The sequence below is a fragment of the Sphaerodactylus townsendi genome, linkage group LG01 (genome assembly GCF_021028975.2).
Source record: "Sphaerodactylus townsendi isolate TG3544 linkage group LG01, MPM_Stown_v2.3, whole genome shotgun sequence".
NCBI classification, from domain to species: Eukaryota; Metazoa; Chordata; class Lepidosauria; order Squamata; family Sphaerodactylidae; genus Sphaerodactylus; species Sphaerodactylus townsendi.
Genome location: NC_059425.1, coordinates 15,584,232 through 15,600,879, shown reverse-complemented (window position 1 = coordinate 15,600,879; position 16,648 = coordinate 15,584,232). Strand labels below are relative to the sequence as shown.

Sequence of the window (16,648 nt, the reverse complement as noted above, 5' to 3'; positions counted from 1 at the left end):
TGAGATTGCAAATGCCTTAGCAGACCAGGTGCTCGGGAGCAGCAGCAGCAGAAGGCCATTGCTTTCACATCCTGCCTGTGAGCTCCCAAAGGCATCTGGTGGGTGGGCCACTGCAAGTAGCAGAGTGTTGGACTAGATGGACTCTGGTCTGATCCAGCAGGCTCTTTCTTACGTTCTTATGTTCTTAACTGTTCATGCTACTAAGGTACTGGTGCAATCTGCTCCCAGACAAAAACTGACAATGCTATCTGGCTGGCTTCCAATTGTGCTGCTGTTTCCGGAGGCTGTCGGAGTGCCAAGATGGTCCATTTGTACCCTCAGTGGGTACCACCATCAAGGCTACTACAAGGAAGGAGACAGGATCATCGGGGGCTTCATTCCCTTGACCAGGCCTCCCAGAATCCAACACCACAACTTCAGAAACACTCCATACCTTTCCAGTAGACATCAGAGGTGGGTGGCTCTCTTTTCTCACTGAAGGGGCAGTGATGGAACTGGCAGGTCACCAACATTTATCACGGGTTTAGTGCCTTTCTGGAGCCTACAGAGCCCAGACTAGCCTGATGTCACCAGAACTCAGAAGCTAAGCAAGGTCTTGTCGAAGGTTTTCATGGCCGGAATCAACTGACTGTTTTGGATTTTTCTGGGCTGTGTTGCTGCGGTCTGGTAATTTTTGCTCCTGATGTTTTTCCTGCATCTCTGGCTGGCATCTTCAGAGGTATGTCATGGTGAGAAGTGCTTCTCTCCACCCTGAGCCATGACGGAAACACATCTTAAGGTGACAAGCCTCTGGAGGTGCCAGGCATAAACGCAGTCAAAATATTTGGAGCAAAAACTACTAGACCACAGCCACACAGCCCAGAAAACCCATAATAGGTAAGCCAGATCTGCTGCAGTTAGTACCCGGCTGGGAGACCACCAAGAAATACTATTTTTATGTAGAGGAAAGCCCTGCCAAGACACTTCTACTCCTCTCTTGCCTCTGATGAGGTCTATCAAGACAGATAGTCACCTCTGTGTCAATCAGCTCAACAGTTTAAGCCTCAATCAAACAATGTATTGTTGAAGGTTTTCATGGATGGATTCAACTGGTTGTTGTGGGTTTTCCGGGTTGTGTGGCTGTGGTCTGGTAGATTTTGTTCTCAGTGTTAGACGTGCATCTGTGGCTGGCACTGGACACAGTGTGTAACACACTTCTGTCTGTGATACACCTCTGAAGATGCCAGCCACAGATGCAGGCGAAACATTAGGAACAAGATCTACCAGACCACAACCACACAGCCCGGAAAACCCACCACAACCACTCAATCAAACACTTTTATTGCACAGATGCAAAGTCATAGCCAACAACAAATTCAGAATCATAAAATCACATCACAAAGAAACCACAGTTACATTGCCAGTCTTCGGCCACATCACAAATTAAAAGTAATAACCTGTTTTCTGACATGTCAGCCATTGCATTTCAAAACGATGTGACTTCACCCTCAGCGATGTCAGATAGGAGAGGAAATCTTGCTTCTTTTTAAGGGTCATATTTTTGACCACCTTCTTGACTGGTTTGTACCAGCCCGGGGTGGGGGGGTCAGTGGTCCAGCTTGCTACAATGTTAGCCTTTAACCATCTGGCACATGGCTTTTTTGAGCACCGCCCAATAACATGATCAGGACCAGTGATGGGCCAGGAACCATCTTTCTGCCTCTCCTAATGCTGATTGGAAGATGCTGCAACCTCCTTGCATGTTATGAAATTAGTTTTATTATTTTCTTGGCCCTGCTCATTCCTGTCTCATGCTTTAGCCTGAACCTATTTTTTAATCTTTTTGAAGAAGCCTGTTGATTTCATTGGTGTTCTCTACTGTGTGCATGAGAGTCCAAACCCAACATTGATCAGACCATCAGGAGGGGATTTATTCGAGTGTCACGGGTCTGGGGAGCCGAAAGAGAGGAATCAAATTTTCTTGCGAGCATGCAGTGGGTGGGAGACCCTAACTTTGACAGGAGTTTCCATAACTTGTTTGCAACTTGATGGGACATCTCTCTGCTCCCCGACCGCTAACCATCAGATCACCAACTGAAATCTCCTCTCAAACCCAATCTTGGACCAATCTGAACCTTCCTAGTTGTTTTCCCACACCAAAATCTTTCTAGGTGTTGGCAGGGAAGCAGCAGGGCAATCGTAAGGGTGGTTTTCTTGGAGAAAGACCCACTAAATTGCCTAGAGTTGAATTCTGAACGAATCTAGGATTTGTCCCTTGCTCTTTCCTCAGATCATACTATTTACTTTACAGGGATATTGTGAGGGATTACCATGCTAATTGTGTGAAATTCTTGGAATACTAAAAGTGTTATACGAATGCTAAATATTATTGGCTATTCCATAATCTCTGAATCTCAGCACCACAAGGAAATCTGAGGGGAAGGTCTTGGCCTCTATGCTCTGTTGTTCAATTTCCAGAGAAACTGGTGGGTCTCCATGTGAGATGCGACGCTGAGCTAGCTGGACCACTGCTCTGATCCAGTGGGGCTCTTAATCTTATGTCATGTGTTCCCAAATCCCCCCCCCCCCCGATTTCAGTGAGTACACGCATAAGTAAACTCCTCCAGAACACTCCTATTGAAACAAATGGGATTTTAAAATTCCTCGATGTTGGCCAGATAGTAGTCACACCTTTATTTCATCTCTAAAACTTTAAAAGGATATGGAATATTCTAGCCCCTCCCCTGAGATTGTAGCCTTCATTTTTGTAAATTAAACACTCCAGCCCTTATCCTTTTTAGAGAAATGGTAGGAAAAAAAGAATACAGAGAAGGGCAAGGAGGACGATTGAGGGACTGGAGCACCTTAGGCTGCAGTGTTTGGGACTCTTTAGTTTGGAGAGGAGACGTCTGAGGGGATGTGATTGAAGTCTATAAAATTATGCATAGAGTAGAAAATGTTGACAGGGAGACATTTTTCTCTCGTTCTCACAATACTAGAACCAGGGGGCATCCATTGAAAATGCTGGGGGGAAGAATTCGGACTAATAAAAGGAAACATTTCTTTATGCAACGCGTGATTGGTGTTTGGAATATGCTGCCACAGGAGGTGGTGATGGACACCAACCTGGATAGCTTTAAAAGGGGCTTGGACAGATTTATGGAGGAGAAGTCGATCTATGGCTACCAATCCTGATCCTCCTTGATCTCAGATTGCAAATGCCTTAGCAGACCAGGTGCTCGGGAGCAGCAGCAGCAGAAGGCCCTTGCTTTCACATCCTGCATGTGAGCTCCCAAAGGCACCTGGTGGGCCACTGCGAGAAGCAGAGTGCTGGACTAGATGGACTCTGATCTGATCCAGCAGGTTCTTTCTTATGTTCTTATGTAGATAGGATATCTCCCGAAGGCTGGCTCGACAGATATAAAATACTCCTGTTTTCCATAGTTCTAGTCAATGAACACAAAGGGAGTGGTTGTCAAGTATGTGGCAATTTGGTTATATTTTGCCAAAGCAACAAATAAAGGGGGTGTAATAAGACATTTCCTCCTGCATTTTAGAGAATCTGCATTAAAGAATTCTGAAGACTTTCCCTGAGCAAAGCGGATTAGTGACGGGGTCTCCAGGATTTAGCTATTAAATCTGACAGCCTTTGATTCTGATAATGCAGAAGAGTATGGGGTAGAGTTTGGTTCTTTGAACTATGAATCGACAAACCAGATAGAACACTTGCAGAAAATGTTACCTTTCAAGAAAAGGAAATATGTGCTTTACTGAGAAAGACAGGAAAAAAAAATACAGGCATGAAAAAGTTAACCCTCAATCAGTGAGAAGATAAACACTAACAAGGTCCATCGACAGCTGGAAAACCCTTGAGCTCTCAGTTAACTTGCAAACCCAGCAAGAAAAAAGAGATGATATCATTGCTATCATTACAGAGACAGGCCTACAGGTAGCTTCTTACGATATTTAGGGCCGCCAGAAAGCCCTGTGTCGCTGTGATTTGGAAATACAATTACGTAGTGTATTGTAAGTGTTCTACTATTGCCTGGTTTTAGGAGTAAAGCTGCCCCATGACACAGACAGTGTAGTGTAGTGGTTTGGAGCAGCAGACTCTAACGGGGAGAACTGGGTTTGATTCCCCATTTCTCCACATGAAGCCTGCTGAGAGACCTTGATCCAGTCACAGTTCTCTCAGTTCATACGGGGGCAGGCAATGGCAAATCACCTCCAAAAGTCTCTTGCCTTGAAAACCCTACAGGGTTGCTGAGAGCCAGTTGTGACTTGAGGGCATATGCACCATATGTACGGCTTGAAACACATGTTTAGGGTATTTTTTGTATTAACATACAACAGGGGCCCCCTTCCCTTAGACCAGTGATGGCGAACCTATGGCACGGGTGCCAGAGGTGGCACTGTGAGCACGCACAAACAGAGTGTCCCCTGCACACATCTAGCCTGGCCTGGGCTGCTGGGCTCGATTATTAGCATTAAAGCTAGTTTTGGGGAAGTAGTGTAGGTAACCCTGTTAAGTGCTGATTTTCATGCAAAGAACTAAAGCATGACCTGGGAGTAAGCTCGGTTGCTGTCAATGGGGCTTGCTTCTGAGTAAACCCTCCTAGGGTCGTGATTCACCTGTTGGAAGAGTTGCGCGGTTGCTTCAAAGCAAAGCCACCGACTACCACCAAGCCTACTCCTGAGTAACGCGTGCCTCGGAACCAACCGTTTTTTCTAAACAAAAACCTCAGTATTCAGGTTAAATTGCCGTGTTGGCACTTTGCGATAAATAAGTGGGTTTTGGGTTGCAATTTGGGTACTCAGTCTCGAAAAGGTTCGCCCTCACTGCCTTAGACCCTCTCATTCAACATTTCTAGCCAATTATACCCCCTACCCCAAAACCAAGCTACCTATCCCTTTCATGGCCGTTTCTAAACTACTTTTATTATTTTTTTACCTTTTACATTTCTTTTATTTATAATCTATACATAATTTGTAATTTTCAGTCTTTCTCACAGAGTCAAGGCAGATTACGGAATGAGTCAATATAGTCAATGAGATGAAACATACAATGAGTAGTGCAGTAGAATTAGAGTTGTAGAACCAACCACAAATTAAAAAAAAATTAAATGGCAGGATCTGTCAGGGTGATTGTATCTAGGTGATTGAGATGCATTCCTACCTCATTGTAACGGCTTCATGCTGCAACTCAAATGCTGCTAAAAGATATATGAAACCAGAGTGCTATATGTTACCACTGCCATCTGTGGCATTCTTTCGCTGATCTTTGCTTTATGGCTTCACATGCTTTGTAGATAACTAGGTTTACCCCTGACACCCTGATCCCATGAGAAAAAGAGTTGTAGCTGCTATCTTGTGGGGGCAGAAAACCAGGTGACTCTCTCTTCCTGTCTGCTGCCGATCTTGGGGTGCCTCAGCTCTGGGGACTGCTTTTTCACAATGACTTGGGAATTTGGGAGGGCAGATTTGCCAGGGATAAAGAGGGTGGAAAAAGTCAGGTTGGCCAGAACTGGCTTTGCCAAGCCTGGTGTGCTGACGCTTCTCAATAAACGCTACTGATCACCTATACAGAGTCTGTTTGTTGGCTCAAGGTTTGAGATCGAACAGGATCCAATTTAACAGCAATCTGTATATAGCAGTATAGACCACAATAAATAATAATTTAAGAAGAAGAGTTTGGATTTATACCCCACCTTTCTCTCCTGTAAGAGACTCAAAGGGACTTACAAACTCCCTTTCCCTTCCTCTCCCTACAACAGACAACTTGTGAGGTAGGTTGGGCTGAGACAGTTTGGAGAACACTGCAACTGGCCCAAGATCACCCAGCAGGCTTCATGTGTAAGAGCAGGAAAACAAATCTGGTTCACCAGATAAGACTCTGTCTCTCATGTGGAATGGCAAACCCGGTTCACCAGATTAGAATCCACCTGCACTTAACCACTACACCACACTGGATCTCCAAGTAATTTCATGAATCTTTTTTATGTGCAACTCTATTGCTTGCAAGCCCTGGTTTAGTACTTGGATGAGAGACCGTGGCCAAAGTCCAGGATTGCTATGCAGAGGCAGGCTTGAACATCTCTTGCCTTGAAAACCCATAAGTTGGCAGAGATGTACCACAAAGCTCTGATCTTTTGCTATTTCTGATTCATCACTTCTTTTTTTCTCCTGCCAGTATAGACATCAACACCTACCCTAACCTCCTGGTCTTTGTCCACGCCATGGAGGAAATCAACCGGAGCCCACACCTCTTACCCAACATCTCTTTGGGTTTCCACATCTATGATTCTGTCTTCAGTGACGAGACGGCACTGGGGGGTATTTGGGGGCTTCTTTCAGGAACGAGGAAAGTGGTGCCCAATTACCACTGCAAAGGAGGCAACAAGCTCATAGCTGTCGTCGAAGGACCAACAGCCAGCCTCTCGTTGGGGGTTGCCGCGGTGCTAGGGCGCTACCGGTATCCACAGGTAAGAGATGTTTCTCCTCCCATGAGTTTTGGGCTGCTTCCACACAGTGATGATTCTCCACAGAGCTCTGGTGTGCTGGTGAAAAGTGCTGTCAAGCAGCAAACAATTTATGGTGATCCCTCATGGGATTTTCAAGGCCACTGGAGACCAGAGGTGGTTTGCCATTGACTGCCACTGTGCACTGCAGCGACTGTGATTTCCTTGGTGGTCTCCCATCAAAATACTAACCATAGCCAACCCTGCTTAGCTTCTGAGATCTGACAAGATCAGATCAGGTTACCCTGGGTCAGTCAGGTCAAAGAACAGCTCTTGTAGGTAAAGGTACTCCGCTATGCAAGCACTGGTCACATTACATCACTTACTGACATATTGTTCTGATAAAGTTTGTTGTGAAAAACTATTACAAGGTAAGAAGGAGAATATTACTAAATGGGTAGCAAAATTCTGTCTATTCATTATGAAAAAGAAAAAAAATGATCTGAATATGGTATCCCCCTTAGCTACTTTTGCTTCGTTTAGTATTGTTATGCTGTTTGGTGTGTTTACGAAGTATAATGATATATAGATGGATAGTGCTGGAATACGGGAGAGAGATCTGCATTCTTGTTTTGTTGTAGATATTTTGGAGATTTGTAATATATCTGGTCATTGACTGTAAATAAAGTCTTCTTCGTCATCACTTACTAAGCAGACTAACAAGGTGGTTTGCCATTGGCTTCCCCAAACATCTACACTTCACCCCCAGCAAGTTGAGCACTCATTTTACTGACCTTGGCAGGTTGGAAGGCTGAGTCCACCTTGAGGCAGCGGCTACCTCAAGCTGACTTCCGTCAGGATCAAACTCTAGTTGTTAGCAGAACTTTGACTGCACTGCTGCAGCTGACCCATGTGCAGAGGCGTAGCTAGGGAAAATGGAGCCATGTGCAAAATCTGAGTTTGGAAATGCCCCCCATGTTCGGTTTTTTTGTATTTTTAGTGTTTTTCCAGTTTTCAGCCTGCAGGGGGGCGCTGTTTTTAGGCTAGCAGCATAAAAAAATTGAGAGTATCTTTAGGAGATTATCCTGATGATACATACCAGGTTTGGTGAAGTTTGGTTCAGGGCGTCCAAAGTTATGGACTCTCAAAGGTGTAGTCCCCATCTCCTATTAGCTCCCATTGAAAACAATGGGGGATGGGGGCACCCCCTTTGGGAGTCCATAACTTTGGACCCCCTGAACCAAACCTCACCTAATGTGGGTGGTATCATCAGAAGAGTCCCCCAAAAACTTCCAAAAATTTTGGTGGTGCTGGCCTAAAACTACGCCTCGTGCAGGTCAAAAACTGAAAAACACAAAAAAATACAAAAAACAAACCTGAAATTTTTGCTGTTCCCCCCAAGCGGGAGCCCGGTGCGACACGCACCCCCCAGCCCCCCTGTAGCTACGCCTCTGCCCCTGTGCACCATGGAGCGATGGACCACACGCACACAGGTTTCCCCTGCCTTTTCTGGGCCTCAGCCGCCTGCTAAAAAGGTTTTACATACCCAAATGCTTGCACCACAAAGCTGAAATCTTGCTTTCTCCTCCCCCCGTAGCTCAGCTATGGAATCCCGGATTCGGCCCTGCATTCTAAAGTGTTGTTTCCTGCTTTGTATGGGATGGTCCCCAGTGAAAGCTCCCTCCTTTCTGGGGTAGCCCGACTGATCCGGCATTTCAACTGGCGCTGGGTGGGGCTGATAGCTTCAGATGATGACCAAGGGGAGGGGGCCGTATTGACTCTTGCCAGGGAAATCGGCAAGGGAGGCAGCTGCCTTGCGTTCACCTGGATCTTTAAAAAATCCTACTCTTACTCTGAAAAACGAAGAGAACTTCTGGAGATCTTCCAGAAGTCTTCAGCCAATGTGACAGTTCTCCATGGGACAATACACCTCATCAGATGGTTCAAGCTACTATTACTTTTGTCCAGAATCCGGCTGAAGGGGCAGGTGTGGATTCTCACTTTCTACGATGACTACCCCTCACCAGCCCAATACTCAACTCTTGAGGTGTTCCATGGGTCTTTGGTCTTGGTTGGGCATCAGCGGGAGATTCCAGGATTCCAGGACTTCCTCCAAAGATTTAAACCGTGGCATTACCCAGGTGACTTCATTAAAATTTTATCCTTTGGGAAAGTGTGGAGATGAATCAAAGTAACAAATAGTTTAAATATGTTTGTGTTAGATTCAGTTGAATTATGGATCAGCCCAGTAATGTGTGTGTGAGTGCAGTTTATAGAAACTTCCCAAGAGATAAATGTAAAAGGTAAAACTTACATTTATTTAAGCATCTCCAGTTCATAGCTTTGTTTCAGGTAAGAGGTAATCTAAGAATTTGGGTGCTGTGTGGTTTCTGGGCTGTATGGCCGTGTTCTAGCAGCATTCTCTCCTGACGTTTCGCCTGCATCTGTGGCTGGCATCTTCAGAGGATCTAATCTAAGAATTACTTTCCCTACCACAAGTGGGTGCTCTAATGCACCGTCACGTGTGTGGAAGTGAAAGAGTGTTTCAGTGGAAAAGCAGCCATTTGTCCATGTGCTCAGGCCAAAAGCCAGGAGACAAGTGACCAGAATGGAGGAAGAAAGGAAGATAGTGGGTGGTCTCCTGGCCCAAACAAGGAGGGCAAACAAGAGAGGCAACAACACAGTTAGAGTGAGATACACAGCACCCCCCTGTGTCCAGACATGCAGAAGTCGCTTATTCCAACAGTTTGTACCTTAGTCATTCAGCCACAAAAACTTTGACAGGTTCAGGATCTACAAAGTGGAAATGCAGGACATCTATCTAACCAAATGGGCCGTGGGTCCCAAAAGCTGTTGCCACCATAAATTCCTCAGCCTTGAATATCTTGCAAGCCAGCGTGATGCAGTGATTAAGAGCAGTGGACTCTTATCTGGAGAACCGAGCTTGATTCCCCACCCATCCATCTGAGAGGCGGACTCTTATCTGTTGGGCCCTTTCCGCACAGGCCATTTACAGTGGCCCAGGGATGGCAAAAATGCCATCCCTGGGCAGCTGTTCGCACAGGAGGCGCTGCTGGATTGCAACAGCGCTGTCCTGGCCACCCGGGAGCGGCGTCAGGCTTCTCCTAATATCCTCACTCGTTGAGCGAGGTTATTCTAAAATGCCGTCTTCCCATTGGCGCGGTGCGAAGCGCACCATTCAGATGACGGTGCTTTCCCCGTCCCCTCCACTCACCTCGTCCTCCAGCATGCTGTGGAGGGACGCCCTTTCCGCTGTGCGCTGTGCGGAAAGGGCCTTGGACTCAATTTGTGTCCTGGCTCCTCCATGTGAAGCGTGCTGGGTGTCACAGTTCTCAGGCCTGTCACAGTTCTCCCAGAACTCACTGGGCCCCACCTACCTCACAATGTGTGTGTTCTGGGGAAAAGAAGGGAAAGGCATTTTGTAGGTCTTTGGATCGATTCTGCATAGGCCAAAAGAAACTAGTGTAGGGCAGCATACAGTCCATTTGGGGGGAGTCCTCACATTGGCCCCACTCCCAAAATGAGCCTGTTTTATTTCTCCCAACCTGGGTTTTCTGAAAATCACTAAACTAGGGAACCTTTCGAAGAATCCTGGATTAGAGCCATTCCTGCGTAAACGACCGTGCATCATTTAGCTCAATACAGGATTGTTGTATGTGTCTACGATAGTAGCAGTAGGACTGGCGGTGATTTCATAGATAGTGCTACCTAGTACGCTAGTCGTAATCATTATAGTTGCATCATGCACTGGCCCTACCTCGACTCCTGGGAAGAACCGGGGAGCCGTGAAGAGTCGCTCATGGATCTACCACAGGGTATTTTTGACTGTGGAATTATTTATTTATTTATTTATTTATTTATTTATTTATTTTTATTTTACTTTTATGCCGCCCTCCCCCGAAGGGGGATAATAATTCAATAAATATTGAATTATTGCTAGGTCAAAGTGTGTAAAAAAAAAAACCCCGCCCCCGCCGCCCCCGCCAAGAAAATGGCAGGCAACCTCCCTAGAGGCAAATTCCATAGAAAGGGAAGGAAGCAGCGGGCAGGCAAAATGGCAGATTGGATCAGAACGGGTGGGGATACTTCACAGAAGGAGACTTTCTTTTCAAATGAGAAACCACGGGAAATCTCACTGCGAAGCACACAGCTGTGCCGGGAGCAGTAAATGAATAGAAGGCTGAAATACTGGGGGGGGGGGGGGATCTCAAGGCCCCAACTGCAGGCTGGAAAGCCTTAGCTCAGGGCTTCTGCCAGGTACTGCTTATTTTTAAAACCCTGCTTATTTTCTCCCATATACATGCACCCCCTGCCCAGGTGACAGGCACATAAAGGCGTTCTGGAGACATGCCTATGAGTGCACGTGGATGGATGAGTCCTGGCGGCCGCGGTGCACAGGCGAAGAGAATCTTATGAGCAACAAATTCCCCAAGCACACCCTTCTTTCTCCAACATGGGGTTACAGCATATACAACGCAGTATACATGGTGGCACACGCTCTACATGCCGCAGTCTCACGTCAGCCCCTGGGCAATGCAGGGGGCTCCCAGTCATGGCAGGTATTGCTAATGTTCCTGTGTCTTACTATTAAACACAAAACATAGCCAGGGCCTTGTTATATCTCTCCTGGCTTGCTTTTCTCTCTGTGTGTGTGTGTTAAAAGTGTCATCAACTTGCAGCCAACTGATGGCAGTCCCAGCAGGGGCTTTCATGGCAAGTGAGAAGCAGAGGTGGTTTGCCATTGCCTTCCTCTGCAGAGCCATCCTTGGTGGTGTTCCTTCCAACTACTGACCCTGCTTATCTTCCAGTATATAATGGCCACAGCAAGGGCCTACAGGGCAAGTGAGAAGCAGAGGTGATTTGCCATTGCCTTCGTCTGCAGACCCTCCCTTGGTGGTCTCCTTCCAATACTGGCCCTACTTAGCTTCCAGCATATAACAACCCCAGCAAAGGGCTTACAGAGCAAGTGAGAAGCAGAGGTGGTTTGCCATTGCCTTCCTTTTCAGATCCTCCCTTGGTGGTCTGCCTTCCCTTCCCTGTTGCTCTCCCTACATAGCTTCCAACATATAATGACCAAGCAAGGAGCATACAGGGCAAGTGAGAAGCAGAGGTGGTTTGCCATGGCATTCCTCTACAAAGCCTCCCTTGGTGGCTTCACTTCCAATTAGGGAGACAATTTATATAACAATCCAGCAAAGGTATAAAGGTACACCTGCACCAAAGTAGCGATTCCACATCTGAATCCGAGAAAGAGAACCTGCACCCTAGATTGCTTTAAAGGTAAAGGTAGTCCTCTGGGACCTAGTGTAGTATTGTAGTGTAGAACAGTGGATTCTAATCCGGTGAACAAGGTGTGTTTCCCCACTCTGATTTATGAAGTCTTCTGGGTGACCTTGGGCCAGTCAGAGTTCTCTTAGAACTCTCTCAACCTTCCTCACAAAGGGTTCACCTGGAAAACTTGGAACCCTTCTTGGAAGCCATTTTTAGTCTCCATGGGGGGAGGGTGAAGCAGAGATATACAAATAATTAATAAAGAAATGTGTATTTCAGCTTCTCCCTTTCTTGACGAGTATGAACTTCACAAACCCAGCTGGAGAGGAGCTGTTCTTCGATAAAAACGGGGACTTGGCAGCAGGATATGACATTCTGAACTTGATCTCTTTGCCTGATAAAACCCTGTCTCGTGTCCCTGTTGGATCTTTTCACCCTCAAGCTGCTTTGGGACATGAACTCATCATTAACAAGAGCGCAATCCAGTGGGCCAGCAGCTTCAAACAGGTGAGGAGACAATTGCTTCCTCCAACTTCAGAGCAATCTAATGGTTCTGTTCAGCATGGAGCAGTGGCGAAGCTACCAGGGGTCGGGGGTTTTGGGTCACATGGGGGGCGGGAAATTCCCCCCAGACCCCTCCCCCCACAGCCCCCTGCGGTGCTCCCCCCCGCAGCGCACCCCCCACACTTACATTACAAACTGAGCAGGCCGGAGAACAGGCTTTAAAGGCCATGGTGGGAACTACATTTCCCAGGGTCTCCTGGGGAATGTAGTTCCCACCAGGGCCTTTGAAGCATGGAAGGGAACAGGCCTTTTCTCCAACCTGCTCGGTTTCTAAAGTAAGTGTGGGGGGCACCATGGGGGGGTGAAAAAGCCAGAGTGCACACCGGGCGCACTCTGGCCCAGCTACGCCTCTGGCATGGCATGGTGGTTAAGTGTGGTGGCTACATGAGTGGTGGACTCTAATCTGGAGAACTGGGTTTGTTTCCCCGCTTCTCCCCATGATGCCTGCTGGGTGACCTTGGGCCAATCACAGTTCCCTCTGAACTTTCTCAGCCCCACCAACCTCACTGGGCTTCTATTGTGGGGAGAGGATGGGAAGGAGTTTGTAAGCTGCTTTGAGACTCCTTAAAGGTTGAGAAAAGCAGGGTATAAAAACTAAAGTTTTCTTGTATACTTCTGGTGGCGGTGGAATGTACTGTCAAGTCACAGCTGACTTATGGCAACCCCTCAAGGGGTTTTCATGGCAAGAAATGACCAGAGGTGGTTTGCCATTTTTTCCTCTGCTTAGCGACCATGGACTTCCTTGGTGGTCTCCTATCCAAGGGCTCAGCAGAGCCCACCTGCAATTCCTCTTTATCTTTTACTTCCAGCTAAGGTTGCCAATGCTAGGTTGGGAAATACCTGGAGATTTTGGGAGTGTGGCCTGAGGAAAGGGCGGTTTGATGAGTGGAGGGACATCAACGGGGAATCATAGCATAGAGCCCATCTGTCCTAGCTGCCATTTTCTTCAGGTGAACAGATCCCCGCTGCTTGGGAATCAGTTATGATCCCAGAAAATATCCACCCACCTGGCTGGCAATGGTATTTCCAAGCCATTTGCTTGGTATGAGGCCCGCTGGGTGCCAGATATGCAAATAGGTCTGAGGTGAACAAGATGTGAGGCTCCTGAAGTAGAACCCTTGAAGGCAGTATGTAAAATCTCCTTAATATTCACCATCACAATCATCATATCTGATTCTCACAGTAGCCCCATGTGTGGATAACTAAATTTTTCTGGATTTCTTCCAGTTCTATCTCTGTAAACATTTTATTCCATAGGATGAATTGCCTTTGATCTGCCAGTCTTTGCTCAGTGATATTCAAATCCAGATATTGTTGTTTCCACAGTTTCGCTTTGAGTAACCTCTTTTTTCTGACAGGCCATTCTGACAGAGTTAACAGGCCATAATGGCATGATTTTCACAGGCACTATACTTGTTCCTTTTTGATGGTTGGTCCACTTGTAGCCCACTTGTCAACGCATGCCCAGGGACTTTAGCAGGCGATATGGTCCTTGTTAACACGCACCACAACAGATGCAGTATAGGATTCTTTTGAATTTGTTTCACCGTATTGTATGGGTTGGTGGACACTCTTAGTCCGGTTTCTTGGTTGACACCTGCCTGGCTTGGGAGACCCTTCTGGTAGTATACACTACATCCAGCATAACTCTCAACATTGTGGAAGCACACAAGCCCCTTCCCCATGACAAGGGGGTGTGCATGAGGGTATAATAATAGCTGCCTAAGAGGTTTTAACCATCCTCTCATTCCTCCTCAGCTTCCCAATTCAGTATGCAGCAAAAAATGCCTTCCTGGATATCGAAAGAAAGTCCGCAGAGGTGAGCCAGCCTGCTGCTTTGACTGTGTGCCCTGCACGGCTGGAGAGGTTTCCAACCAAAGTGGTAAGTCCATACACGGAGTATATTTCATAGTATCATGGAATTGGAAGGGGCTATCTAGTCCAGCCCTCAATGATCCTCAATGCAGGATCAACCCAGAGCGTCCCAGACAAGTGGTTTTCCAGCCGCTATTTAAAGACGGCAAGTTTGTTTATTTGCTTCTTTTATTTGGTGTCTTAAAATGACGCGCCCAGTTGCTTTTGTGGATCAAGTCAAGGTCTTTGACTTCCTGGACAACTGAAGGACCACCATCTTCCCCCCATACAAACCTCCCCCAGATATTCGCCTCTCCTTTAATCTTGGGAAACAGCCATTCAGCCTCTGCCCAATAGGGTTATGAGAAAAAGCTCCTAGATATGACATCCAGGAAGGTCTGAGACCTGATGATCCCAGTTTTTGAAACTAAGTGCTCCCAGTGGTAGTGAAGCTCTACCTGGCCACAATTCCTGATTCTGTGTGGGTCTGGACTGAAGCACCAGAGGAGGAAGAGGTCATCCCTATTCTGAAATCCCAAACAAGCCCATTACATGTCACTGGGGAAAAGAGGATATACATTTAAAAATCTCCCCAAACCCCGTGTTTCTATATGCTGGACAGTGGCCACTATCTAGAATAGATACTGTTCCATGATATGTGTTGGAAGCATCTCAAAAATTATTTGAAGATAATATTCTTTTTGTAAGAGGGAAATTGGTTAGAAAAAGAGCTATTATATTTCCATTTCCTGGGCCCAGTATTCCTTGACCAGTTACTTCTATGTGAGAACACAATAATCTACACCGAATGTGAGTGGGGTTTCTTTGGTTTTTTGGAGGGGAATTTCTTCCCAGTAGGTGCAACCCTTGCCACTCCAGTTTTCATTTATCGACACCCTGCCACACCCTCCCCCATACAAATCTTTCTAAAATATCCTAAGGAAAGATATTCTTCCCAGAACAGTTACTGATATTATTTATTTGTTTTATTTATACCATGCATTTCAACCCATAAGTAACCCAAAGCAGATTGTAGTCATTTTCTTATTTTTTTTTCATTTTGAGCTTACAACAACCTTGTGAGTGTATGCCTAGCCTAAGGTCGACCTGAGAGTGTATGCCTAGCCTACGATTCTATGCCAGTGTGGACATTCAAATGGGGGCTTCCAATTCTGACTGCTATACTACACTGGGCATCTTAGATGCACACACAAAATGGGCAAGCCAGATACTAACACCATAATTCACCTTTTCAGGCATGGAAAGTTGTTTCCAGTGTACGGAAGACCAGTATGCAAATGAGAACAGGGACCAATGCCTCCCAAAAGCCATCACATTCCTAGCCTATGACGACCCACTGGGGCTAACTTTGGCATCTCTGGCAATCTCCTTCTCCCTCCTCACCACTTGTGTTCTGGTGACATTTGTCCAGTATCGCAACAGTCCCATCGTCAAAGCCAACAACCGCCATCTCAGCTACGTTCTCCTCATCTCGCTCCTTGTCTGTTTTCTCTCCTCCTTGATGTTCATCGGCCGCCCTACGAAAGGAACCTGCCTGCTACGACAGACCATATTTGCGGTTGCTTTTGCTGTGACCATCTCTTCCGTCTTGGCTAAAACTATAACGGTGGTCTTGGCCTTCAAGGGCCCTGAGATGGGCCACAGACTGAGGACCTGCTTGAGAAATGGGATATCCTATTTTATTGTCCTTCTCGGGGCCCTTGTTCAAGTCCTTCTTTGTTCTGTCTGGCTGGGAACATCTCCTCCTTTTCCACAGAATAATACCCAAGCAGAAGTCAGGCAGATTGTGGTTCAGTGTAATGAAGGATCTGTAGGTATCTTCTTCGGGACACTGGCCTACCTGGGTTTTTTGGCTGCCATCAGTTTTACAGTTGCCTTCTTGGCCAGGAAGTTACCAGACTCTTTCAACGAAGCCAAACACATCTCTTTCAGTATGGTCGTTTTTTGTTGCGTCTGGATCTCCTTCATCCCTGCGTACCTCAGCTCTCAAGGGAAGACTGCCGTTGCCATAGAGATCTTCTCCATTTTGGCTTCCAGTGCTGGGATTCTGGCCTGTATCTTTACTCCAAAAGTCTTCATTATTTTGGTGAGGCCGGACAGGAACAGCAAGAAATTTCTGAGGAGGAAATGAAATCCCTTCTATCTAAACTGAGGACCTTTTCTATTTTAGGTTGAACAGTCAGCCCACATAAAATATCTGGCATAACAGCCTCTATATTGTAGAATTATTTAAAGAACACAAGTAAGTTACATATAATGGGAGGAAATTATTACACTGGGGCAGAAAGTAAATTAATTCATTTGAAATCAAGGGGGCTTCATACAACTTCACTTCTACTGGACTATGGCCATCCATGTAAAAATAATTACAAATTATTTCAGTGAACTTGTATCTTTGAAAATTACCTGTGCTTTACATCATTGCAGGAACGATTAAACTTTCTTTCTGGGCGTGTGAAATAAATTGCAGCATTTTAACA

At 46.3% G+C, this 16,648-nt stretch overlaps 1 protein-coding gene across 1 annotated transcript; it reads left to right on the top strand.

Moving 5' to 3' along the window:
• Positions 1–241: 241 nt before the first annotated feature.
• Positions 242–16,425, top strand: LOC125436743 (vomeronasal type-2 receptor 26-like). The gene is made up of 7 exons (XM_048503993.1): positions 242–453; positions 6,170–6,461; positions 8,035–8,578; positions 10,776–11,017; positions 12,009–12,236; positions 14,052–14,175; positions 15,404–16,425. Exons 1-7 carry the CDS (start codon positions 242–244, stop codon positions 16,297–16,299), a joined length of 2,538 nt encoding a protein of 845 aa, XP_048359950.1. The 3' UTR covers positions 16,300–16,425.
• The last annotated feature ends 223 nt before the right edge of the window (positions 16,426–16,648 follow it).